The sequence below is a fragment of the Motacilla alba genome, chromosome 18 (genome assembly GCF_015832195.1).
Source record: "Motacilla alba alba isolate MOTALB_02 chromosome 18, Motacilla_alba_V1.0_pri, whole genome shotgun sequence".
Lineage (NCBI taxonomy): Eukaryota > Metazoa > Chordata > Aves > Passeriformes > Motacillidae > Motacilla > Motacilla alba.
Window position 1 is genome coordinate 8141140 of NC_052033.1, and position 26555 is coordinate 8167694.

Sequence of the window (26555 nt, forward strand, 5' to 3'; positions counted from 1 at the left end):
ACAGCGGTGAAGGCGGGAGAGGGGACAGAAGGGGCGCGGCCTCGGCAGAGAACGGGGCGGGGCGACCGCGCCGGTCCGTCCGCGTCACGTGACCGGGACAACGGGCGGCTGTTGGGCCGAGGGCGCGGGTCACGTGGGAGCGACCCGAGGCCCCGCCCCCCGCCTTCCGCGCGGAGGATCCGAATCTGGTCCCGCGCGCGCTTTTACCGCCCGCCCGGCGCGCGCGCCCGTCAGGCGGCGCCATCGGGGCCATGGCGGCGGCGCGCGCCCCCCGCCCCTGAGGCAGCGCCCGGGGCCGAGGGCTCCGCGCTCCCCCCGCCCCGAGCGATCCGGGAGGGCTCCGCGCCCGCAGCAGCCGGGGCATGGTGGGCAGGGTCGCCGTGGCCGCGGCGGCCGCCTCCCCCGTCCTCCTCGGGAACGACGGCGACGTTCAGGTGGGGACGCGGGCCAGGCGTCGCGCTGTGAGGGCGGAGAGAGGGGTTGAGGCTGACAGGGGGCCCCCCTTTGGCGTTGGCCCCCCTTTGGCGTTCTCCCCTTTGGCGTTCTGCTCTGACACGGCCCGTCCGGTGTACCCGGGGAGCCGTGAGGGCCCGCTCGCCCCGGCCCGTGCTCCCAGGCGCCGCTGACGCTCGGCGCGGGCCTGGCTGTCATTAAACGCGTTCGAGGGGCTTTGGGAAGAGTCGTTTTCTGCTACAGAGGCTGTGATTTCCGAGGAGTTCAGTTTCTGGTAAACCAGGAGTTACAGAAATCTTTATGAGCCAAAGTCTTTCTTGGAGCTGTAGAAGTAAATGCTCTTTAATGGTTTGAATCACTATACGGGATAAGAATTCTCTTGTGTTCATTTTCTGTAAGTACTCTTAGAGGTACAGTGTCTTCCTAGGCTATGTCAGATGTTTACGGTAGGATCGGACCTTTTTAAGTGATGTTGGAATCCCCTCTTAAAGGCTCTGCAGACGCTCTGGGGAACATCTCAAGGTCGATCATCTGAATTGACCCAGACTTTCAGACTTCCAGTATTGTGAAATATCTGCAGAGCTGTTCTGAAGACCCTGTGATCCCGTTCAGTTTTGACCATCTCAGGGTCTCAGAACAGGATTTTTATTTATCTGAAAGAGCAGAATCTTTATTTCAGGCTTAAATGGCCTTTGAAAACATGGAGATATAGTTGATGCGTGCCCAGTCTGAGCACATTAATGTGAATTTTTGTCTTCTGAAAAAGTTCTGTATAAGTCATCTGATATTTTTTAAAACTAAGATTCATGTTGTACCTTTTACAGCCATGCAAGAAGCGGCGAGAGGAAGATGCTTCTGCAAAAACAATCACAAGGTATTTTTCACCATTAGCAAAACCAGTGGAAAAAGCATTATCATCACCCAAATCCAACAATATCTTGGATTATTTTAAAAAGACATCTGCAACTGAGAATGCTGCATTCCCACTAGGAGCTGGAGAAAGTAAAACACTGTTGGACGCTGATGAAAAAGAGTGTAAATCATCTTTCAAGGCATCTTTAAAGCGGAGGAGAAAAGGGAAGAAAGTTAATTTAAGTAATATGCCAAAAGAAATGAAAAAATCTGAGAATGACCTTGAAGTACAAATTAGTAGTGATGACAGCGGAGTAACTACAGGACTGCAACAAGACAGTAATGACTTTATTGCTTCTCGTACTCTAGTAGACAAAAAGTGTGCAGGAGAATTAGCAGAAGATAATGATCAAAGAGAGAACTTCCCAAACATTATCCCCTCCAGAAAAAATGCAAAAAACTTTGGTTGTGAAACAAATGAATCAAAAAATAGGATAAAAAAATCAAGGAAAAGGAAGCACAAAGTAAATACTGATTTGTCTGAAAGCTCGTCATCGGAAAACCAGATGAATGAAACATATAAAAAGGAAACTGAGGAGAAGACAAATACAGTAGCAGAGTGTGATGCTGCTACTGGTGATTCCAGTTTTGAGGTTCATATGGATGATGGAACATCCCAGGTAAATGATTGTATAATAACAGTGTCATTTGAGGACTTCTTGAGAAGTCAGGGAGAAAATAATGTTGAAGAAGACACAAAGCCAGCAATGGACACTTCTGGTACAGCAAATGAAATGGACAAAAGTGATAGTGTGAGTGACCCAGAAAAGTGTGAGGAATCCCAGCAGCTGCCACTCAGAACAGTGACTGTCCTCGCACAAGTTCATTCCATTCCCCCCAAACTACCTCCCTCTAATAATGGGCAGAAAGGCTCTAGGAAAATAGCTTCCATTTTTTTGAAGCAGAAAGGACGTGTAGGGGAAAGAGAAAGCAGCCCAGCCCTCTTGGACAGTGAGCACACCGAACAGGTGACTCAGAAAAGAAAATCCAACGTCGTTATTGAGGAAGAAGAATTGGAGCTGGCTGTACTGGAGACTGGAGGGGCGGATTCTCTGAGGCCAAAATGTACTCTGGAAGAAAAGCATCAGTTTATGAAAGCTTTTAGACAACCGACAGCAGATGTAACAAAAAGTGGTGTTAAAAAGGCACCTGGAAAACAAAAGCAAGCTGCTGCAAAGTCCTCAAAAGAAAAAGAGGGTTCTGAAAATGTCGTTCCTTCAAATAAAGGATTAGAAAGCGGGATACCAGAAGATTATGTGGACAAATGTACACATTCTAAACCTAAAAGCAATAGAGCTAAACCCAGAAAATCTAGCAAGGTTCAGAAAGAAGGAAACAGAAGAAAGAAGGCTTCAGAAACTAAGGAAACTGATGTCTCAAACACCAGCAATTGTACTGGAGAAGAGGAATCAGGTGCTAACGTTGCTACCGTGGAAAACACCTTAGATGTAATAATTTTATCAAGTCCAGAAGTGAATGAGTTAAGGAGGAGTTTAAGGCAGCAGAAAACCAAAACATCAACAAATGTTACACCTAAAAAGCCCAGGGCTAGAAGTGCCTGTTCTGCAGATGAAGTAAGTGCCTGCCCATTAGAGACTTCCACCCCAAAAGCACACAGACAATCCTGCAAGAAAAGCAGCATGTACAGAGCTGAGGTGATTACTGTGCCCTTTGATGGAAACAGCCCAATAAGGTAAACCTTTTAGAGTATATTCTACCTTTTTGCCCATTAATTGTATGCAAGTATTTTGAAAATAAGACATAAATAATAATGGACTGTATATCAAAGTTGCATGGATACTGATCATGGTGGGTAAAAAAAGAGAGGAATCAAAGCTGACTATAAATGTGTTTGTACTAAAGACCTGAAAAAAACCCCAGCCAAACAATGAAAAAACCTCATCCACCAGTTGGGAGATTGCTTCTGTTTACAGCACTGTAATTTTAAAGGCTCTTGAAAATGAAATTGAGAGTAACGTTTCCCTTTATTAACCAGTAATAATTTCATAATACTTTTTTCCCTAATTAGAATGAGGTTTACACGTATCAAAGCAGCTACAAAATCAAATAAAGCTGAAGCAATGAAAAATGAAGAGTCTCACTCCAAAAGCACAAAGGTAATTTATGTAACAATTGGTGTCAGTATTTTGTCATTTCCTATATGGGTATAATTGTGGTGTATTCAGTATTGTGTAATAATCTAGTGTAATACAATATGGCACTTCCCAGCTGCCCTAGGGAAAGGGAATATACTCTGATTTATGATGAAATTTCAGATAGTTTCTTGCACCTTAGATCTTAAAACATGTTTTATTAGTAAAAATCCACCTTTCATAACAGAAAAATTCCATAAAATAGCATGCTCCTGAGCTGCAGGTTCTCAGGATGGGATATAGAAATGACTGGATGTTGCACTTAGTGCCATGGTTTATTTGACAAGGTAATGATTGGCCAGAAGTTGGACTTGATGGTCTCAGAGGTCTTTTCCAGCCTAAATGATCCAGTGATTTGTGATAGTGTTTGGGCACAGCTGAACCTTAAGAATGTCACTGCTCATATCTGTTCCATGAAAAAATTTGGGATCTCCTTGCAGGGCTTTCCCTCCCTTTTGAGAACTGTTGATATCATCGTAGTTTGCTTGTTCTTTCAATTATTTAATTTGTTTTTTCATACCAGTGAAATTTTGCAACAATTACCTATTTCTATGAAAGTGAAAAATAATACTTATATAATTATTAAAAAGTATTTAGTGAAGAGAGTGCTATTAATTGCTATTTCAGTTTTTTGTTCTTTGTTAACAGATAAACTCCACTTCTAAAAACAGATCTAAAGCAAAGCAGCTGATTGAAAAAGCAAAGGCTATACAGCAGAACAGATCAAAAGTGAGTGAAGACTCAGCAGCTCCTGTGAGGCGCTCGTCTCGACAGCGAGCTCTTGCTGAGAAGAAGAAATTAGAAGAAAGTGATGTAAGGCTGTACTTTTGGGGGGGATATTTTTATATATTTGTTATTGATATAAGAAACACAAATATTCCTACTTGATTCTTTACAAGAAACGTTTGCAAGCTAAGGTAGATATCTGCAGTGTGTTGTTAATAAAGGAGGAGAAGTTGGGTTTCCTTTCTTACTTGATTTGCTTTCCCTCTAGGAATCAGTAATAATTCTAGGTTCAGAAGTGGATAGTGGCACTACTACAGAGCAGAGTGTGAAGGAAAAGAAACTTCGGAGCTTAAATGATGTTTTGGGGAAGAAGTCTAAAAACTTGAAGGTTGCAAAGAACTCCAATGGTAATTGGGTTTTACTGAATGTGTTTCTTTTTTATTACAGAAACATTTTATATTATTGACTATTGTAACTTTATCTCATAAAGCTGCCTTTGCAGGATATTAATATTTTCTTCTGATTTATCTTGTATGATATTCCAATGTATAGCTTCCCTTTTTATATGAATTAACAGTGCAGAGGTTATTTACATAACATATTTATGTTATTTACATAGTGTTGTTTTGCTTTTTCTTCATTCAGGGAAAACTGTTTATTTGAAAAATTGTCAACATATATCATGTTTTGTTACATCTTCTTTTTTTCCTAATGTAAGAAAATAGCATCTGTACTGAGGAAATAATTAGAAACAAAGCTATAATGAGTTTTGTTAAAATACTCAACTTTCCCTTAAGAAAAGGAGATTCCCTGATGATGTTAAATGGAACATACAGGTAGTGAACACAGAAGCAAGGTTAGAATCTTGTATCAGTGCTAATCTAATAATAGGTTTTTTTCCTTTTTAAAGGGAAACTGGGATGTCCACCTTCCTGCCTAGGCAAAAATGCTCCAAACTCTGCAGGTGAACCAATTGTCATCTTTGATGAAAGCAGGTCAGTTGTCAAGAGTGCAGTTGCTTAAAAATCAAAATAGGTTTCAAGGTTACTTTAACATTCTCTCATTCTACAGGTTTAAATACACTTACTGAAACGTGCTATAAATATTCGTGACTTTTATACTGATTAATATTTTAATCTGCTTGCAAAATTTTAGGGGTTTTGTGGAGAGTTCCTCAACCATTTTATAACCATATTGGATGTCTGGAAATGTAGTTGGTGACTGATTAAAAAGAAATCCCAAATTGCATATAAAAACACAAAGCCAAAGAGAATTTTTTTAGATTATAATTTTTAACACAGAATTAATTTCACACTAACCACATTAAAATTTTAGCAGTTCTGATGGACTACTTGCAACTCATTTGGAAGATAATGGGATTAAATTCAGTCTTGCATAGCTGGAAGTTCTACTAATTCTATCTTCTTTTCTTTCTTTTCTTTTTTCATTAAAGCCAAGATGCATCTGAAAATTCTCAAGATGGTGATCCATTCAGAGCAAAACGTGAATTCCTGATGAGTGGATTGCCAGAGTCACTGAAAAGGCAGATTGCAAAGAAGGCAGCAGCAATGGAAGCATACTCTCTTGCAAGTTCCTGTTTTAAGACTGTCATCCATGTACAGCAGAAGGATGACTGTAAGCTTCTGTTAAGTTTTTGGGTTTTGTTCAAATGTACATAATAATTTCTGAGGAATTTGTGCAGAAAAGAATGAATTTGAACAGCTTAGGACTGGAATAGGTGGGAGTTTCCTCATGTTTTGTGTCTCAGTAAGAGAACAAAACTTAGTAGCTTCCAGTCAGATGTTTTTGAATACAAAATTTACAAATAAATTGATGCTAAAGTCGTCTATACATGCATGGGTAAGGATGAAAAATTCTTAATATTTAGTCAAAAAAAGTTGGTCTGTTAAGTTCCAATTTGGAGAATAAAGATTGTGTTGGACTGATTTGGACAGAAACCATTTCCTTCTGACAAAGACAAAAGACTTCACAGAAGAGAGACGACCAGCCCATTTCTTTTCCCTAGAATAGAAGTTAACTCTTGTTTTGTTTTTGGTGGGGGTTCTTTTGTAGGTTCTCCAATGTGGAAATTGCAATCACCATCATGTCCTCTATTAACTAAGCTGAGGGAACTGAGTACTGAAGTCACCAACATCACAAAAATCACTCTCTCACTTGGCGAATTTTCCACTGTGAATTCAAAACAAACTGGAAATTGTTCTGCACCTGTGGTTAGTACTTTAAAATTCAAATTGTTTTGATACTTGTTTGGAGTTATGTTTTTAATAAATCCTGTTGTTTGAATTTGTTTCGGTCCTGTAATTTGTTTGGGGTTTTTTTAATTTTCCTGTGTGTGAGTTACCCATTTTGTATCTTACCATTAGACAGTTCTCATCAGTTTCTGTTCACCTCTGAATTTAACAAGATATTACCAGTTTAAATTATGCAAAGCATTCTGTGTAAAGTTTTTGAGTAATTGAGTGTGTGTGTATTCCAGCTTTCAGGCCACCGACCACCTTTTCCTGATGCATTCAAGAAGGATTTGCTAGATGAGATTGTGGCTTCTAATTCTCAGTTTCCAGTGAGAAAATACTACTCCAGGTTCCTGAAAAAGCAAACAGAGCGGTTGGCTTTGGAAAACAGTACACAAGGTTAGGAAACTGTGTAGGGAGAAAGCCACCCTCACTCTCTCTAGCATTAAAAAACAACTGGGAATTAAAAAAAATGTGTTACTGAAGGAATACTGTTGTTGGAAATACATTGATCCTCACGTTTTTAGGTTATTTTGACCAAATTCTTCAAATATGGCTTAGCAAATGTACAGTAGTAATGGACTTGGCCTGAAATTTTAAATGGATGCAATTTTTTTTTTCTTAGAAAGCAGAGATGGCACTGCAAATCTTGATGTAATGGAGAAACATCCTGACAATTGGAAGGAAACAAAGAGGAAAAGGAAAGAAACAGAAGATCGCAAATCAAAAAGAAGAAAACAACTTGAAGGTACAGAGACTGAAATGAAATCAAGAGTTTCCAGGAACCTTATTCCTCCCATATCTGGAGAAAAACAGGCAGAGACAGGACAAGCCACACACTTGGGAAAAAACAAGACGCAGAAACCAGATAGTGTGTCAGAAGACAGTGGCTGTTTATCAGATCCAAGTGCACTTTCAGGTAACTGCATTTCCTATCTCATTTTAATCTTTGCATTGAGAAAGTGTGTGTGTGATCTGTGTCAGCTTTCCACTGTGATGCAAAAATCAAATCTAGTCCTGATACTCTGCTAGATGTGATCAAGTCTATTGCATGAAGAACTGTTTAAACATGGACATTATTTTTTCTGTAGGTGTGGAAAAGGAAGATATGCTCTGGACAGAAAAATATCAGCCTCAAGATTCCAGTGAACTTGTAGGAAACAGGAAAGAAATTGAAAGGCTACACAGGTCAGAAGTTGGAACATGGATGCATTCCTAAAATAATTCAAAACCTCATGTTACTTGATAATGCTCAAGTACTGAGAGAGCAGTACTTGTCTGTACTTCCCTACAAGCATCCTGATAATGACCTTGCTGTACTGTCTGCTTTTCACAGGAATTTAGCTTTAAATTCCACCTGACACATCGTGCTTTCAGTTAAATTTTCTGTGTGTGCTTAAGTTACTGGTGTGGCTCTTACTCAGAATTTAAAGATCCATCTGACAAAACAACACTGAAGTATGAGTGAATAAGTAGTTCGCCAAATGACTTGTTTTTATACAAGTCAGCTAACAGAAGGTAGAATGAAAAAGGAAACCTTTTCTACAAAAGAATCAAATCCTGAACATTTTTTCCTTTTACCTGAAAGGACTTGATAGATTTCTGTGGGACAACAAGTGGCTGATGTCCCCTAGTTTTATGTTCTGTTCCATCTTAATTTGGTTCACTTAAATAATCAGCAATTTTTATTCTTGTTTTCTTCCTTTCTTTTATAGTTGGTTAAAAGAATGGAAAAAGAGAGCTGATTTGGAAGAAAAACGAAATCAGAAAAGGGAAAAGGAGGACAAAGAGCAAGAAGGTACTGGTAGAATTAATAGAGCCTCTCTTTTGTTGAAAGTTGGCAAAAAATAACAGTAATCCTTTATTTTCTTTTTACTATTTCTACAGATTCTTTTAGCAGCCTTGATTTTAAAGATAGTAAATCTGATATTGAGGAAGAGACAACCCTTTGCAATACGGTTCTGATAACTGGCCCACCAGGAGTGGGGAAAACTGCTGCAGTGTATGCTTGTGCTCAGGAGCTTGGATTTAAGGTTCGTGGAGTTCTTTCTTTCCTCAGTGCATTTTTCTTATTTGTAGCTCATGATGCAAAAGCATTTGTAATACAGGATGTCTACAGTTTAATTTTCTTTTTTTTTTTTTTGTAAAATAAATACCATTGCAGATATTTGAAGTCAATGCCTCTTGCCAGCGTAGTGGGAGACAGATTTTGTCTCAGCTGAAAGAAGCTACTCAGTCTCATCAAGTGGACAAAAAAGGTGTGAATGCACACAAACCTTGTTTTTTTAACAGTTGTAGCACTACCAAGTCACCAAGTAAGTGCTGTGGTTCTTATCTGGGGTTCTTTGTTCGGTCTGAATTATGGGGTGGGTTTTATGGAGGGGAGAAGGTTGTTAAAGACTGATATTTTAGATATCAGTTGTTTTTAGAAAGATAGCAGATTTAGCTTACCTGGCCAGAATAGTAAGAACTGGTCTGTTGGTTAACACAACTACAGACTAAATGAAATAATGACTTTATTAAAATACTGACTCTTGATTACATTATTTCTGCAGTGGTGGAGCAAGTGCTGTGGCATTTGAATAGAAAGTTGAACAGAAAGCTTTTCCTATAACAAGAGAAAAGAAAAACAAGCAAAAAATCAGCACAGTAAACCTGTCATTTACCATAGATAAAAAATGGGTTTTACTTTAAATTTGTCTGAGAAATATCAGTTTGACATTATATCACCAGATGAAGTTTAATATGAAACATACCTTGCAGAAAAAATGTATTCTCCAAAGAAAGTTATTTCTCCAAGAAAACCGCCACTGTCACCAAAAGGAGCAGGATTAAAACGAAGCTTGCCCTCTAAAACACTTGCAAACTATTTCAAAATTTCTGCCAAACGTAAAGGTGTTGATGGAGAAGCATCATATGAAGAAAAAAATGGAGGTAAGTATTCCTTTTTAATAATTAAGAAATTACCTTTGGAGGTGGAAATGCTACACCGTGTATGTAGCATGTATGGAGCTGTGTGGAGAAAAGAACAGATTCTCTCAAGCATTTGATACATAGGGGATGTTTGAAGCCAGTACCTGGAAAGCATTAAATGGTTTCACTCCTCCTTCCTGCTCAATTGTTCATCCATCTGCAGGAAATACTCAGAATTCACTGGAAGTAAAGAAAGATACTCAAATTAAGTCAATAAACAAAGAAGAAGGAGGAGAACACAACAGGAAAAGTGCAACATCTCTCATTCTTTTTGAAGAGGTAAAATTCACATGAAATGTACTGTGACTGTTCACAGCTTTTAACTGCTGCTCAAGCTATTGATACTATGTTTGTTTCTGTAGGTGGATATAATATTTGATGAAGATGCAGGATTTCTAAGTGCAATAAAGACATTCATGGCAACTGCAAAGAGACCTGTAATTCTTACCACCAATGGTGAGTAGTGTTTGTGACAGTAATTAGGCTTTACAGACAGAGGAGCCACCTCTAATTAGAGGCTGTAAATGGTGATGGTTGAATACTGCTCCTAAATGCAAAACTAAATGCGTGGAGACAGTAAAGCAAGTATTTGAGTGTGTTTGAATAAAGGTACTGGCTGCTCTAATTGATAAAGAAAATAACTAGGTTTGAACATAATGTCATGACAGTTCACTGATCTCTTTATAGATCCAACATTCAGCTTAATGTTTGATGGCTGTTTTGAAGAGATCAACTTTAAAACCCCTTCCTTGGTAAGTCTATGTCTGGAAATGCAGGTACATCCTCAGCAAGTAATTGTCAGCTGATTTCAGTTTGAAATTTAAATGTTGGCGTAGGTTTATATATTTCTGATGTAACATACTTGTTTCATCAGAGACAGACACGTCTTTGGGGTTTATGTAAGGATGTGTAGGACGTGTTTATTTTTACATGTAGAAGCTGTTTTACTGGCATGGAAGATTTATTTTCCAAACAGTTTAGTGAATCTGAGAATTACAATAAGAACATCACTTCATCGCTTCATTTAGTTTTTAGAATGTATTTAGATAAATATCTGATAGCTCTGATCTGAAGGTTGGTTATGCCAGTACTGGTTCATTCATTAAAAATATAGCAGTTATTTTAGAAGTATTATGGGTTATTCCTTTAATGTAAACACTAGTGTTCTGTGTAGCAAATAGTTTTATTTGCAGCTATGTATTAGGTGAAAAACCTAAATAAATGAGAATCAGAAGGACCTAATTATTGAGAAGGGGAATTTCTTAATGTGAAACAGAAAACCTGTTGGACTTCCAGGCAATTGCAGTGTTAAAAGAAAGAATGCAAGAAAAACCTTCAAAATTAATATAGTTCAGTAAAATCTCATAATTGGTGATAAGAAGCAATATATTTGTGTGTTTGTTTTTAATTATTTCTAAATTGAACTTAATTGTCTGACATAGGCTACATAGATTGGGTAGTTTGCTTTTCCTTACAGGTTTTAATCTAACTGTAATCCAATTTAATAAACTAATCTTCTGTATTAAAAGGCAAAATGTATTGCAAGCATAAATAGAACAATTTGCTCTTGTGTGACTTCCTGCAGTGGGATTGGCAGGAGTCATTTCAGTGGTCTGTGTGTAACTCTTGTTTAGATAAACTCTGTGAGCTACCTGCAAGCTCTGTGCCTGGCTGAGAACCTACGGACAGATGTGAAAGACTTGGCTGCTCTCCTGACCACAAATAACTGTGATATCAGACAAAGTGTCCTGTACTTACAGTTCTGGGTTAGAAGTGGAGGTGGATACTTGAAAGAGAAGCATTTGGCACCTCATGGTATGTTAATTTAATTTAATCTTTAAAAAATATCCATCTATTCATATGAATTTGACTAAATCAAAGCATTCTTAGACATGTATGAATAAATGGTAACTTCTTGTAAGACTCCTAAATTGGGGGGGAGGGGAGATGCTTCTGTTATTTTTAGCTACTTCAAACCCTTGTATTAATGCATAAGGAATTTAATTTTGAGGGTTTTATTGTCTGTCATTATGGTACTTACTATCTCCCTTTCATGTTGTGAGTAGCAAAACAAGGCAAAGAAGAGAACCAGTAGGAATCTTCCTCAGAGTTTGCAGTTCTTTATCCATATAGCTGATAGGCAATTCACCTAGAAGAAGCAGAGCTGAAAAAGGGGTAAAAGTGGGACAGCTGGCAAGCAGGCAGGGGTAGGAACTTGATCCCAAAGGATTCAGGAAGGGTTTTAGGGGTGTGAGGAAGTGACAGGGAGAGACAAGTGAGTCACAGCCTCCTTCAAAGGCTGCTTGGGAAGCAGAAGAGCAGGTTGGTAACACTGACAGCAGTGATGTGGGCATGGGGATGTCTCATTTCAGCTGCTCTGTTTCTTCAGCACCACAGCAAGGTGTGACAGTTACAGCATCCTTTGTGCCAGGAATTGAGGCAAAGAGGTGGAAAATCAGTTTAATGATGCATTTGTTCCCTTTCAAGTAAAACCTGCTATCTCTGTGCAGGAGGAGAAGAGACAAAGAAGGCAGATAATGTCATTCATCCTGCAAAGTGTAAGGATTCCAAGGAGGATTTTTCTCAAGCTGATGATTCACATCTTCAGGAGTTTCCAAAATGTGATACAGGCTGTGTAGAGACGTTGCTTGGCCTTAAGAACATCCTGTTGCCTTCAGAAGATTTGTTTACATTTCTTAAGGTATTTTTGTAGCTGACTTGGTAATACTTTGAATGATTGCCAGACAATTGAGTGTAAACAATGGCATCATCTTAGAAGCAAATCTCTGAAAAGGTTTGTTGTAGAAATTAGAGAATTTTGTGGTTAGGTACAATCTGAACTGGGGTGTCTCCTACAAGCAAAACAGTTCCTCACTTCATAAGCACAAAGCCAGGAGTCTGAGATTTTCTATAATAACATTTTTATTTAAAAGAAATGAATTATAATATGTTGATAAAGCTTTCACATTATTATTTTACAGCACCAAATCACAACTGTGGAGGAATGGAATAAATTGATGCAGCTTCTCACAGAATTCCAGATGAAGCATGTGGATTTTGTATATAGTAATCTTGAACTTATTCTTCCCTTACCAGTGCAAGTTCTGTCAAACCAGTCTGAAGCCTCAAAGTCTATACTTGAAAGGACTACTGTAGTTTCCTCAAAAGACAGATCTACTAAGAGTTCTTGCTCTAGGAAGAGTAGCCCTGGAAAAAGGTCTAAAAAGACAAAGGCTCAGAAAAGACTTGAGATACTGGATGATAGTGACTTATTTGATTCTGAGCTGAACTATTCAGCTGAATTCATAACTTTGCCATCAGAAAGTCCTAAATCATGTGTTGAAATGAATAAAAAGGAATCAAAATTGTTGGTGCATAAAGAACAAAAAGAAGTTAAAACTAAAACCTCAGTAAATGAAAGAAGGTCTGCAGTTGTTTTTCAGTGTCTGAATTCGCTGACTGAGTTTGTGGAAAACATGTCCTTCCTGGATTGCTGTGTAAACACTAACACCAGGGAACCACTGGAGTTTTCTAAAAGTGAAGAATTTCATTGGACAAATGCCAAAATCAGAAACGGTCTTTGTGATGAGTTCAGTATAGAAAATACTGATTGGTGGAGTTCACAGAGCTGTAGTGAAATAAAGGCAGCGATTGAAGCACTCAGCTTCACTAAAAGTTTTGTTAATATTTCACAAAATTTGGAATCCTTTTCAACTACCAGTAAAACACCTGAAAGTGATCAGCTGAAGGGACTTACTCTGCCTGTCTCAAACACAAAGAATTGCATATCCTTCAGTCAGGCAGCTGATTCAAGGTAAGACTTTGCTAATATTTCTGGAGTGTAATGCAGTTACTTGTCAAGAAGAGCATTTCACAGGGTGTAGGACTATTTCAGATTTGATGTATACACATTCATACCACTATGCCAGTGTGCCTCAAAACACTGCAATATATTGTCCATTGTGCTTTTACAACCTTAAATTAACTTCTTGTCAATCTGCAAAAAGTTACTTTTCTTGATCAGCCTGACTCTGATGTTGTTAAGGAATGCTGGCCTTAGTCTAGTTATTTCAAAAATGGACAAACAGCACCACCACCCCCAAAAGAATAACAGAACCCTGAAGGAATGGCTTTTTCAAGATTGATGGGATTCTGCAACTACCAAACATGCAAATTCGTCACCTGCTCATATTAACTCATTTGTTAAGTGTGTTGGTAGGTGTTGCTTGATGAAGACCTAACAAAATCCAAAGTAAATTCTTTGTAGTAACTTATGCTAACAATGAATAACCTTTAATGCACTGTAAAAGACCAAAGAATGCTATTAAGTGTGGGTATGAAACATTGTTTTTAACATAAACACCTCATCATAGGTAAAACTGGCACAATGGGTACTTAAAGCCCATTCAGGGGTCTGAACAGGAAAATGGCTTAGAGCCTTTCTTCTGTAAATCAGTACCCGGAGGAGCAATGGCAGAATGGATCTGACCATGCATCCTGTTACCAGGTTTATGTCATGGGTTAGACACTGGACCTGACACTGATATTCTGGCAAATACCAATTGCATAATGCTTTTTATTTTTCAAGGCCACAGATGCTTTGAGTTGTAGTTGTACTGATCCTCACATCCATATCTAGACTGAAGAGCTTACCAGATCAGACTCCTGATTAAGACAAGAGCTTTGGCCAAACAAACGGCTTGCCCTGATGTTTCTGTCCAGGTGCAGCTTTGTGATGCTGTGTAAGCAGCACACAATTAGAAGCTGCAGACATCTGATCCATTGGGATGCACTACTGGATATCAGTCTAATGGAGTTTTAAACCAGGGGCTTTGATCCTAAAGAAATAAAACCATCACTGCACATTCTTGAATAAGAAACAATAAAGCTTCATTCTCTATTTTAGCACTCACAAAAAAGCACAGAAGAGGCTGGCTGTCATCAAAACTGTATTTTCCAGAAGTCCTTTGAACCTGGGCAATAAGCAAGCCAGTACCCTTGAATACCTCCCCACTCTCCGCAGTATCTGTAGGTCTGAGAAGCTCAAAGAGCAAGGGAAGACTAAAAGAAGGTAAGCTTGGGTTTTCCTAAATCTTGCTACTTTTCATTATCGAAGGTGGTTAAGGATTTTAATAAAATATTTTGTCAAATAATTCTAGGCAAGGAAGGTGGACATTTGTCTCTCAAAATAATAAAAGTGTTGCCTTATATTTGGAAATAACTTTGTTCCCTTAACAATCTTTTTTACTTTTTTTTAAATAGGTTCTTGCATTATCTGGAAGGGATTCATCTTGAAATACCTAGACAAACGATAAATGGGCTGTCTTTGGACTTCCCTTAAAATTGCCAACACCAGAAATACCTTGTGCCTAATGGTGGTATTCTCACCATAGTTTGTTTGGGTTTTTTTAATTACCACATTATTGTATATTCAGAGCCATTTGTATATTAAATTTTTATAATTATTTAAAATACTGTATATATCTATTGTCATTATACTGCTCTCCACAGCTGAAATGTGGGTTTGTTTGGTGCTTGTCCAGTAAGGGCATTCATAATATTAAATGCAAAAACTATTCAATGGGGACTTCTTGCTCTCTTTCTCTCCAATTCGTGGATCACATAGCAAGAAGTCCTTTTGTAACAACCAACTTTCACAACTTCCACAGCAAAGTTGCTGTTTTCTGAGGAGACTGTTCTGTTCAAACAAGTTTGTTTCTGAATTTGCAGTTAAAGTGATAATAACTTGAGGTGGGAGGGGGGCAGCAAGTCCTCCAAAGTCTAAATGACTAAAACCAACTCTTCACTTTGACCACAGGGAACAAAGTCCTTACAAAGCACTATGCCTCAATGTACATATATTTGTATACATTCCTTTCGTTGTTTACAGCTGTCAGATCTGCATGTTAATCTCCTAAAAAGATAGAGAAATTATTACTGTAGCTCAACATGGTCTCAAGAGATTTAGGCAAGATTTTGTAAATAACAATTATCCCAGTGTTACTTTGGGTACAGGAATATGTAACTACTTCTAGTCTTGTATATTGTGTTCTATTCTTAAGCTTCTTTTTTTTTGTATTTGACAAGACTTCAGCCTGATTTTTTGTGATTGAATCCATTTTATACGACAATAAATTTGTGAGACTTTGCTACAATCTCAATGTTTCTGTTTCATGAAAGGTAAAACTCCTGAAACATATTTTTTAAAGGATTTTAAAACTGGAATTGGTTCAACCATGTACTTTTCTGCCTTTTCTTAGCAGTTGGACTGTTCTGTTCCTCAAACTGAGTCAGACTGCTGCCGTGCACTGGTGCTCCACTTACCTCAGTGTCTGTAAAAATAAGGAAGGCCATTTCCTAGTTCTGGTCTCATCTTACATTTTTCATGTGTTAAAGATGTTCAGGAATTAGAAATATTTATGGAAACAGTCAATTATTTTAAGCTTCTGTATTGTAAATCATCTTCATAGTTTATTCTTTCCATTGTCCAGAATTATCAAAAAAAGCAGTGGTGGCTGTTAAAATCTTCATGGCTTGATTTTTTTGTATCAACAGTCTATGCTTCTCCTGTATGATTTGTAAAAATAAATACACATTTTAAACTTTTTTAAAATAATAAAGTAAAAGTGTATCTGTCGACTGCTTTCTAAGGGCACTATCAATCTAACTAGATTACAGTGAGGACCTCCATAAACCAGAAACAAGTCCTATAAAGCAGTAGTATTTTAGGAAATTCAGGGATAATTTGAAAGACCCAAATTAGAAAGCAGTGAGAGACAATTTACCTTCTTTTGAAGTCAGCTCTCTGGTTTTAATAACTGCCTTAAGAACTTGTTTAGAGACTCTGCTGTGGTGTGCACAAGGTAAGGTGGAATTCAAGTATTTCCCTTGATCAGATATTTACCACATGAAATCACCTCAAGCTACTCTGATTGAAAGATAATCTGTGTGTGATAATTTGAGTTCTGATAAATTAGCACCTCTGGATTTTTACGCATCAGGTATGAGCATCTTTTGTATGCTAGCATAAAGCAAGTTTCCAGGAGGGATGCGTTTGAGGAAGAGCCCATGGGGCTCTCCCTGGGGCTGGTTTTGACTAACTCTGCTTAGAAAGAAATGCTTCACAAGCTCCGTTCCAGTACTGTGAAATTTGCCTACTTTTGATGCAAAATATTTTCCTGTAATAGTCTGGGCCCTGGTTAGTCCTTTATGTACTGCCCCTCCAGCTAACTTCTGTGTCTTGAAATCAGAAGTAAAAACAACCCTGGAGTTTCACAATGACTCTCTCCCATTCAAGCAGCAGTTATTAGTAGATATGCAGCAACTTAAAACCAAAACAAACAACCTTGTTCTTCTTGGGGAAATCTCAACCAAGTTTCAAGATTTTTTTTCTCTTTACTGCCATTCCAGTATTGCTTTCCAGAATGTAAATTAGGGTGACATTATTCTACCATCCCCTGAATAATATAGAAAAAAGCAGTTATGGTTGCAAGAATGAGCCAAAGGCTTAGACTGTGTTAATGCTATTGCAGAGTAGAAGTTGGAGGAGGGAAGGACCCCTTCAAGAGCAAGACTGGCTCAGGTCTTTGTGAAATATATATATGTCTATAAATAACCACTCCCCAGATGTCATACAAAATGTTCCTTTTATTCCACAGGAGCTGTAAGGACACTACAAAAACTAAGCTAGCCAAAAGCTTTGGTCTATGGCTTGCAAGATTACCTGGGGAAAATTAAATCCACATTTACATTCCAGTATGCAACAGTTCCTAGAAGGGGAATGCTGAAAAGAGATTCTATGTGAGTAGCTGAACAACTTTTTCAGATATTCTGCTGCTGTGTATTTCACAACTTCACAATAGTTACAAAGAAATAAACGGCATAATATTATTTAGTACCTAGAAGATGGAAAAAAGGTTTCAGTATTTGCAACTGCTAATACATGTCTACTGGAGTGTTTAGTCATCTACAAAATTACAGCATTTTCACAAGACTGTCGACAAACTTTACTAAAGAAGCACTGTGTATACTACTGCACCATAGCAATGCGGATTAAATTTAACCCAAAACTAGAAAAATATTTGAATACTCAATCTTTTTCTGAATTAAGTAACCTTCTTGAAAATCTTTGTCTTAAATTTGTCTCTCCTCTTTTCTCTTGTCTTAGATAAACAGAATATTAAGGCACGACTTTTTGGCATTTGCTTTAGCATGGAAGAGGAGCATTTTCAGTAGGGTTGAAATGCTGTATTGTCCCTGTGTTGAGCTACGTGGGCAGAGTTTTTCTGGCACTGCTTGGTGTCACCGAGCTCCCTCAGAGCCTGTGCTGAGCACTCGCAGTGGGGCAGAGCTGCTTTGGGAGAGCGGCACTCACCTGCCCCGGCGGTCCCGGTGCTTTTTCGGTCGGTATCTGGGGCACCACTGCCGTTCTGTTCCCCAGCAAGCTTTGTAAACTTACTTTCAGAGAGAGCTGGGGCTGAGGCAGACCTGGAGGTGCGCGGACGAGCCCCCCTGGATAGAGGCCCCTTAGTAATGAACTGTCAGCGCAGAACTTCCGACTCGTTGCAGGAAAGCTGCCGGGGACCGGGCCAGGACAGGAACGCCGGACGGGTGCCCGCGGGCCGGGCCGAGCCGGGCCGGGGGGGCCGCGCGCCCCGGGCCGCCGGCAGGAGGAAGCGCCTGGGGACACGGGAGGGGACGGGGCGTCCCGGGCGCCGGGGCCGCTCCTGTTCCTCATTTGCCGGCTGGGCCGAGCTTCCCGCAGACTCCACGCCGGGCACCGGGGGCGATGGACTACGACCACAACAAGGCGCTGCTGCTGGAGCTGAAGCGGGCGGCCGGGACCGGTAACGATCGCTGCGCCGACTGCGGGGACCCAGGTGAGGCGGCTCCGCCGGGCAGCGCCCCTGAGCCCCCGGACCCGCTTCCGAGCGGACAGCGGCCGTGACGAGGGACCGGCCGCCCCCGTGTGGGCGCTGGCCGTCCCGGTCCGCAGCTGTGTCCGCTCGGTCCGTGCGGGGAACCGGCCGCGCCCCTCGCTCCGTGTGCCGCAGGGCTGCTGCGGGCCGGTCCCGCGGCGCTGCCCGCTCCGGGACACGGCTCTCGGGGAGCCCCGCGGGGCCAGGGAACCGCAGCAAGGGGCAGGAAACGACCTCAGCACCAGGCGTTTCCCCGGGTTATTTGTGGACAGGGCATGAGGCTGCAGGAGGAGGAGGGTGCGTGGGGTGGATTTTCAGTTCGGGGAATGTCTCTGCGCAAGGGTTGGGGCAGAGAAAAGCACGGAAAACCCGGCGGAGCCCCCGCGCCGCGCTGGCGCCAGTGCCCGTTCGGGTGGGTCGCGCGGGAGCTGAAGAAGGCATCGAGTTGCTTCTGTTTAGCGTGATAGCGAGAAGTGGGCGGTGGCGCAAGCCAAGGAAATGGTCTTGCCAGAACACTCAATGCCTATACGGATGCACCTGTCAAAGCTGCTTCAGGCGATGTAGCAGCAGGCAAGAGCAGGAGCCTTCGCGGGCAGCGGACAGAGTCCTCGCTGTAGGTGGTTGTAGTCCGTTGTACTCTCCATGGTGCGCTCTGTCAGCACCTTCCTGCCACTGTTAATTCAGCAACAGCAACTTTTCATGCAGAAGTAATAATTAGCTGAGCTTCTCCATCACCAGTCCCCTGCCTGCACAGTCACCTTAATTTTAAAGTAAATAGGCAGTTAAAGAATGTACAAGCGCAGGGGCCGCATCTTTCACTGGGGAAAGCTGGTATTGTTCCCCTGAACACAGTGAAGTGACAGCCATAAACGGTGGGGTGGGATTTGAGGCATTTACTAGGTGTGAAGCCTGGGCTGTGCATCAGATGTGCGCTTTCACCCTTGCCAGTGGCTGTGCCTTTTCCTGTGTATTAATTGATTCTTTGTGTTTTTATCTAGATCCAGAGTGGGCTTCTTACAAACTTGGAATATTCATTTGTTTGAATTGCTCTGGAATTCATCGCAATCTTCCTGAAATCAGCAGAGTCAAATCCCTTCGGCTTGACTTCTGGGAGAGCAATTTAATACAGGTATAGAGGAAAAAGTAGCAATTCTCCACATTTCATAACCTTCTCTGCCATGTAATTCCTGTGCCATCCACCATGGACAGTGCAACAGAGCCATGTTAACTGCATGGGTTACTTTAGGGGGATTTTTATGACCTGCTCAATCAAATGACATTGATAGGTCACTGATAGGTGACCATATTCCTAACAGTCTGTGGTGTGTATTTTTGTATACACAGTAACTTCTCCCTGTGGCTTAGAAACCCACAATTATTTCCTGGTAGTATGTTCAATTAAGAAAGCAACATACTCTTCTTAAATTTTGGTTCAGCCTCTCATCATTCAGTTGAATTGTGTTAATAATACAATCACAGTTAATATCTGGGAGGAGATGAAGGAATGGGGAGATCATATATAAATTTTCTCCTAGTTTTCTTTTGTTCTTTTCATCAACAACCACATTTTTGTATTCCTTCACACATGGTTCAGAACTGTAAATACTGAAAAAGGTGCATCCACCTAAAAACAGCAAACTATAACCCCAAAGGGAATTGATAAATGTATGTAAATACACACTGAGAGTTATGGCAGGACTCAGAAAAAAGTGCAGCACTCCCTTTGATGCAAGTCTCATTCTATATTCATGACATGGTGTTGATTTGCAGTGGCACACCTAACTGTAATTTTTTTTTGTATTTCAGTTTATGAGGAATCATGGGAATCTCTGGGCCAAAGCTAAATATGAGGCAAAGGTCCCTCCATACTATTACATCCCCAAGTCCCATGACTGCATGTAAGTTAACGGTATATTCACTGCTGCAGACCTTTACATCTGCTTCCCTTTCAGGTCTCCTTGGCTGGCTGCTGAAACTAGAGTAGAGACAGATCAGCTTTATCCATGTTTTCCTCTTTCAGGGTTTTAAGACAGCAGTGGATTAGAGCTAAATATGAGCGTGGGGAATTTCTTGACACTGGAGTCTGCCACGATCCCTGTTCTGCAGGTAAAAGGATTGTCAGGGAGGTCTCAGCCTCAAGGCCAACAGCACAGTGTTCTGTTGGCAGCTTTGGAGATCTCTAAGGTTGGCTTGTCACATTTGAATTGCTGGATGTGCAGTCACTGCTTTGAGTCTAGCTTTGAGAAGAAACTCCTAAGAAAAGGCACTTACACAAGTGCAAGGGTATTTTCAGATCTTACAGTTCTCTATTTCCTCCACTTAATTTTTCACAAGGGGAAAATTCTCAGATGGAGAAGAGACTTGAAACTGTGCTGTAGTTACAATATTTCATAAAAATCCTTTTGTCAGGATTTTCTTTTCCTGAGAAGCGGAGAGCCTCAGGAACAAATGTAAACAAATTGTTATCTGCTGGTGTAGAATGCAGCAAGTGCTTCCTTGATTGGTCAATGTAAGGTGTTTCTACTTACTGACCAATCAAGGGGGCAACTGGTTGAGACTCTCTAAGAGTCACAAGCCTTTGTTATTCGTTCCTTTCTATTCCTGTCTCGCCTTCTGATGCATCTTTCTCTCTGTTCTTGTAGTATAGTTTTAGTGTAGTCTTTTTAATATAATATATATCATAATATCATAATATCATAAACCAACCTTCTAAAACATGGAGTCAAAATTTCTCCATCTCTTCACCCTTGTCGTAGCTGTCCTGAAAAAAACCACACTGTGCCACATCACTCTTAGCTAAATTGTCCTGCCCTTGTGCAGGACTTCTCTGACACTTTTCTGTCTGGTCTGCAGGCAGCCGTGAAGGATGCCTCTGGAAGCTTGGGAAGGGACGCAGACAATTCCAGAAGAGGCAGTTTGTCCTGTCAGCAAAGGAAGGGGTGATGAAGTACTACAGCAAAGAAGTGAGTTCTTCAGCCAGAGCTGGCCATAGGTAGCAGGTCAACACCTACCTTCAGACCTTGCTCTTTGTGGGCAAAACCCAGCACAAGTAGCTTTGTTTCTAGTTTTGTGGCTAGCCTGTGCTTAGAGAAGTGCAAATTTCTCCCTTAATATATGTGGTATATTGGGCAATTTTGGATTTAGTTCTTTTTCTCATCCCTTATCTCAACCTTGCAGCCTCCTCTTTCTTAGTGAACAAAGGAAATGGGTACTGGCAGTTGAATAACAAAACAAAGAAGAGATGTGCTGGCAGTTGTTACCTCTTACATTACCAAATTATCCTCTCATCAGCTCCTGCAGCAGGGTCCCCAGCAGGGCTCCTTTCTGTGAGAGACTGTAGCTAGCTATTCTCTAACTGGGAGGCTGGAGATAGACCTATCCCTTGCAATGCCCACCCCGCCCTCTTTAGTAGTGATCCAGCATTTGTGAAGGAATCTTTCTACGTGGTTTTATGTTGCATGTAGTTAAGGCTTTATGTTTCAGGTATATGCAATATTCAGATACTTTAGGACATCTGCTTTCTTTTCAGTAGGGGTCTAGGTCTCATACAGCTGATCTGTTCTGCAGTACATTCCCTGAGAGCACTTTAATACAGTGATGCTTTTCATTTCACAGTCCAAAGTTCCAAAAGCCATTATCAGCGTTGAGACTCTGAATGCAATGTTCCAGGTGGAGAAAATAGGACACAGTCATGGGCTGCAGATCACATACATCACAGATGGTCAAACAAGGAACCTTTTTGTCTATCACGAAAGTGGAAAGGTAAATATAATGGAGACTCTGGAGTAAGCAAGATGCTTAGATGTTGGATCTATATTATGGGAGAGTTACTGTGTCTGCAAGATCTGGTTTTAGATGGCATCACTAAGACTTGTAGAATATAGGAAGTTGCAGAATTTGATACTCCTAACTGTAGCATCTTGCTCCTTTTCTGTTGGGGCATACATTCAACCTCACCCTTTGGATAGTCTGAAGTGGTGCATGGATATAAATCTCTGTAAGGTAATCGTCTCATGGTTTTACACAATTTCATGGTTAAATTCTTGGCACATATAGAGAATATTGTTCTACATTATTTCCAAGACAACAATGATAATTAAAAAAAGTATCTCTATAGATATTGTTAGACTTCTGTTTCTTCCTTCACCAGAGTTCTTGTGTCTTTCCAGGTACAGAGGTTTTTAAACAACCCATAACTGAATCAACTGAAAAAGCCTGTGTATGCAGACTTGGGTAGCTGCCCATGCTGAGAATGTCTTGGGCCTCCCAGGAGGGGCATTTTAAAATTATTTTCAAGGGTCAGTGTTTTTCAGGTGTCTGGGACAAATCACTGACTCTCTCTGCCCCTTGCGGAGAAAGTACCTCTTTACAAAGAGGTCACAAGGAAGGACAAAGGCATTTTGGAGAAGCAGTGTTCTTACTCTTCTTGTTGATCTTTATGTCTATATTTGCTGTTTTCCCAGGAGATTGTTGACTGGTTCAATGCCATTCGGGCAGCACGTTACCATTATCTCAGAACAACCTTCCCAAATGTCCCTGAGCCTGAGGTGAGAACTGAACAGAGCTTGAAGCAGTCTAGCCAATAGAGCATGGGAAAACATTTTCTCACTTCTTCTGACAGAGTTAGGTGCTTAAAAAGCAGCACTTGGGTACAGGGAATGGACAGAAGAGGTAGAAGGAAAGGCCACACTGAATAACACGCAAAAACTAGGTTAGCATTTAAGGCCTTAAAGTCTCCATGTGATTCTTACACAGTGTAATCTGTCAAAAATGTTATGTTCCTTCTTACTTCAGACTTCCCTTTACCAAGCAACCAAAAAAATCCCAGACCCCAAAAGCCACAATTGATGGTGATTAACTTTCACAAAAACAGAGCAGAAATGCAATCTTGAATGAGACGGGCTGTCCTGGTTTCAGCTGGGACAGACACAGACTTTTTTTTGTGTTTGTGTTCTCCTAGCTCATACCCAGGATCACAAGAAGTTTTGTCAAAGAAGGATATATGGAGAAAACAGGACCAAAAGTAAGTGCATATTTGGCATTACACAAACAGGAGCATTCCAGATAGAGAATATTTGGTAGTTCAATGATCCTGACTTGTAAATTATTTGCTCAGTGACTCTCTGCTTCCTGGGTTGATAAAAGACACCATATTCAAACCTGTCATGTTCTTTGGGGCCATGTTTTATTTTGTGTGGAAAATAAGATCGGGAAGAAGAATCCTTGAAGAGTAAGCAAGGTGGATTAGCTGTCAATGGACATGCAAAGTGCTATTACACAACACCACATGGATTGTTATATCTGCTAACTGCAGCTCCTGCCACAGCAGAACATGATGTACTGACCCCCCCCTACTTCTCTGTTTCAGTTAGAGTCAGTTGCACTTAAGTCACATCTACTTAGAGCAGCAAAGTGTCATTTGAGCAAATTTCTCTACAGTGAAGCCAATCATTTGGTTTGTTTTATTGTGGGAAGTGTTTGGGCCAGTACTCTTGGAACAGAAGAGTGGGGTTTTGGGCACTGCTGAAGGAGGAGATAAAGATCTGAGGTCTTCTTTGAGCACAGCCACTTCTTGCCTTGCTCTCCTCTGAGTGAACCATGAGCCAAGTCCCATTATAAAGTTCAGCAGTGCAGTGCTGATACTGAATATGCTGGGTTTTGGCCCAGCTTGTGCCAGTGTTCCAACACCTCTTCTGCAGGTATTTGCACAGAGCATGAAAGACTTTGTGTTTTTCTCCTGAGGCCTAAGTTCTGCTTAAACTGAGTTGAGTCCTAGAAGAGGCCTCTTCAGTTCAGCCTGGAGCAATTAATAGCTCAGGAATGGTCAGGTAAGTGTAGCTGATGAAATTAGCACCTAAAAAAAACCCAACTAGTATTGTACACCCAAAATTCCAAGGACAACCTCCCTGATCAGGATGTTGAAATTGATTGCTCACTCTCTTCATTATCACCACTCAGGGGTTATTCTCTGCAGTGCTTTCAATCCATTTCATGCAACTTCCTTAATCCTGTTAATTTGATTACTCCCCTGCTCAAAGGATTGTCAGTGAATGTAAATCTGTATTTTGAGCCCAGGGAGAAGAGAGAGCTGACGGCTGCACACAGCAGTCGTGTTATCAGTTGCAGGGATGAAGGAAACTGAACTCCAGCTCCAAGTCATTTAAGTGGTCCTGGGATTTGAATAGACCAAAGTCTGCTTTGAGACTTGGGTCTTTAAAGAATTCTTTAAAGAATTTCTATCATTTCTTTGCAGCAGAAGGAGGCCTTTAAGGTACGCTGGTTCTGCTTGGATTCTCAGGAAAGGAACCTGCTATACTTTAAAAATCCACTGGTAAGAGGAGTGTTCTTTGTTCCACAGCCCCTTCCTGAAGCACATGGGGAGGAAGGGTCTGTTCTCATCCACCTTTTCCAGTGGCTCTGCCAGACTGGAGCAGGCTCAGCCTCAAGAGGCCATCTCCCTTGCCAAAGGATGTTTCTGAAGCTGAGCTGGTTGGGAATTCTGGCCTGTACAGTGGCTGTGAGAAAGATCTTTTAAAAGTAACTGCTACTGCCTGTGATGTTCATGCCCCCTCTCCCCCAGCCCTAGTGCCTCTGTGTCTGTAACCTTAGCCAAGATGAGCAATATTCCAGTTGACAGCCCCAGTATCCTGCTTCCTAGCATTGCTTTAGTCATGGGAATGTCCTTTCCTGCCCCTTCTGAACACCCACCAACCAGCTCTGTGAGGGTGGGACCCTGATTTCTCCTCCTAAGAATGCCTGTGAGTGCAAGATACCCCTTTGTGTGTTCCCTGTTGGTGTCACCAGTCAGTGTCATCGGTTCCTCTCTGTGCATCCCCAGATCCTGTTCCATGTCAAAGGACAGAGCAGTCCTGCTGGAGCTCCACTGTCTGCTGGCTAATGGCTGTCTTCTGCCTCCTTCTTTCCAGGATGCATTTGCACAGGGTCAGGTTTTCATTGGAAGGAGGGATGAGGGATATGAAGTACGAGATGATTTGCCCCAGAAAGTCTGGGTGAAGAAGAAAAAGCCAGTGATCACTCTGGTGACGCCAGTGAGAGAGTTTGTGTTTATCTGTGAGAATGACAGGAAGCAGAGGGAGTGGATGGATGCCTTGAACGGAGTCATCACCCAACTCTGATGTCCATAGGGAAGAGCAGGCAGGCAACAACATACCACCTAGCTGCAGCTTCTGGCCACACAGGAACAGGATTGTTTTCAGCAGAGTGGGATGAATGTTTCTTACAGCACTACATTTCTGGCACAATAAAAAAACAAGCCAAGTTTAAGTTGTGGAGGATACTGTAATGGAATCACACAGATTCTTCTAGCTCCTCGCTTTCGACAGTCTCTACTGTTTGGCTTTTATGTGAGTGGTAAATCCAACATCCAATGATTTTTTCCAAAGCACAACCCCACACGGTGCCCCAGTGAATGTGTCGAGAGTAAAGGATGAACATACATTGATCTGGCTTGCCCAGGAACAGATGAAGCTTAATGAGCTTGATTAAACTGAACATTGAAAGGCAGAAGCAAGTTTTAAAACTATTTTCTTCAGTGACTTGCTTGCAAACACTCTGTGAATGAGGACTGGTGTTCAGTGTTGGAGGGGAGCCTTCTCATCACGTACGACTGTGTACAGGAACGGATGGAGATTGCACTGGCTGACACAGAGCGCTGAGTGTTCCATGCCTCAAGACAAAGTCTGAGATCTGGTTCTACCAAGCAGCAAGTAATTCATACATTTAATTCTTCTTTACAAATAGCCTTATTTTGCAAATCAAGAGGAAGTCTTGCAGACAAGTTTCTGGTAAGGCTTCCACCTTCTGCTGACAATTGCCAGCTGGTCTTGAGATACTCTAAATAGTTCTTTTTTTTTTTTTTGCGGAAATGAGAAGTGCCAATATTTGCAGGAATGAGTGACACTAATTTGTCTTTCTCCCCAGCCCCACTCACCCAATAGTGCAAAGGAATTGTATGAGTTGGTTAATCGTTCTGCCTTTCTCGGCCAGGTCACTGTCCAGCTCTGAGTAATGTGCAGCAGTTTTATGTATTGATACACTCCCATGAACTTTCCTGTATTCCAGGCTCTGTTCCTACACAACCCCATTCGTTCTAGCTCACATGGTGGTTCAGCAATTCTATTAAACCACCTAATCCTGCAGCTCCTGAA

General features: G+C 41.0%; 3 protein-coding genes and 1 long non-coding RNA gene across 5 annotated transcripts; 2 read left to right on the forward strand and 2 right to left on the reverse strand.

Moving 5' to 3' along the window:
* Positions 1-39: 39 nt before the first annotated feature.
* ATAD5 (ATPase family AAA domain containing 5) lies at positions 40-16082 on the forward strand. The gene is made up of 23 exons (XM_038157586.1): positions 40-434; positions 1278-3058; positions 3395-3482; positions 4167-4331; positions 4513-4651; positions 5155-5239; positions 5698-5879; positions 6318-6475; positions 6742-6895; positions 7122-7415; positions 7588-7684; positions 8212-8294; positions 8384-8529; positions 8661-8811; positions 9260-9430; positions 9633-9748; positions 9832-9925; positions 10157-10221; positions 11104-11284; positions 11980-12170; positions 12451-13283; positions 14376-14540; positions 14732-16082. Exons 1-23 carry the CDS (start codon positions 363-365, stop codon positions 14808-14810), a joined length of 5490 nt encoding a protein of 1829 aa, XP_038013514.1. The 5' UTR covers positions 40-362; the 3' UTR covers positions 14811-16082.
* On the reverse strand, positions 6517-11973 carry LOC119709619. The gene is made up of 4 exons (XR_005259387.1): positions 11511-11973; positions 9574-9649; positions 8948-9104; positions 6517-6849 (listed from the first exon to the last, which is right to left on the reverse strand). It is a non-coding gene; the product is annotated as an uncharacterized LOC119709619 (long non-coding RNA).
* LOC119709605 (collagen alpha-1(XVII) chain-like) lies at positions 15933-19447 on the reverse strand. Its single transcript, XM_038157578.1, has 4 exons — positions 19406-19447; positions 17844-18668; positions 17193-17252; positions 15933-16036 (listed from the first exon to the last, which is right to left on the reverse strand). The coding sequence occupies exons 1-4, from the start codon at positions 19445-19447 to the stop codon at positions 15941-15943; spliced, it is 1023 nt and encodes a 340-aa protein (XP_038013506.1). The 3' UTR covers positions 15933-15940.
* Positions 17934-25555, forward strand: ADAP2 (ArfGAP with dual PH domains 2). Of its 2 annotated transcripts, none has more exons than XM_038157597.1 (10): positions 17934-18348; positions 19386-19516; positions 20194-20285; positions 20408-20493; positions 21241-21350; positions 22003-22149; positions 22851-22934; positions 23348-23410; positions 24641-24718; positions 25314-25555. In XM_038157597.1, exons 1-10 carry the CDS (start codon positions 18258-18260, stop codon positions 25521-25523), a joined length of 1092 nt encoding a protein of 363 aa, XP_038013525.1. In that variant the 5' UTR covers positions 17934-18257; the 3' UTR covers positions 25524-25555. The 2 variants fall into 2 exon arrangements, with proteins under 2 accessions (XP_038013525.1, XP_038013526.1); XM_038157598.1 differs by lacking the exon at positions 17934-18348 and adding an exon at positions 18845-19000.
* Positions 25556-26555: the final 1000 nt, after the last annotated feature.

What these genes read in the sequence shown, in the direction of transcription:
- ATAD5 (XM_038157586.1), top strand. Translation starts at nt 363, where the DNA reads ATGGTGGGCAGGGTCGCCGTGGCCGCGGCGGCCGCCTCCCCCGTCCTC. An exon ending in AGAAATTAGAAGAAAGTGAT is followed by an intron (nt 4,332 to 4,512) that starts GTAAGGCTGTAC and finishes CTTTCCCTCTAG; the next exon opens with GAATCAGTAATAATTCTAGG. An exon ending in TTTGGAAAACAGTACACAAG is followed by an intron (nt 6,896 to 7,121) that starts GTTAGGAAACTG and finishes TTTTTTTCTTAG; the next exon opens with AAAGCAGAGATGGCACTGCA.
- ADAP2 (XM_038157597.1), top strand. Translation starts at nt 18,258, where the DNA reads ATGGACTACGACCACAACAAGGCGCTGCTGCTGGAGCTGAAGCGGGCG. An exon ending in GGGAGAGCAATTTAATACAG is followed by an intron (nt 19,517 to 20,193) that starts GTATAGAGGAAA and finishes TTTGTATTTCAG; the next exon opens with TTTATGAGGAATCATGGGAA. An exon ending in CCACGATCCCTGTTCTGCAG is followed by an intron (nt 20,494 to 21,240) that starts GTAAAAGGATTG and finishes TCTGGTCTGCAG; the next exon opens with GCAGCCGTGAAGGATGCCTC.
- LOC119709605 (XM_038157578.1), bottom strand. Translation starts at nt 19,447, where the DNA reads ATGAATTCCAGAGCAATTCAAACAAATGAATATTCCAAGTTT. An exon ending in CACCGGGACCGCCGGGGCAG is followed by an intron (nt 17,253 to 17,843) that starts GTGAGTGCCGCT and finishes ATCTCTTTTCAG; the next exon opens with CATTCCCCTTCTAGGAACTG. An exon ending in GTGGATTTAATTTTCCCCAG is followed by an intron (nt 16,037 to 17,192) that starts GTAATCTTGCAA and finishes CAAATCATACAG; the next exon opens with GAGAAGCATAGACTGTTGAT.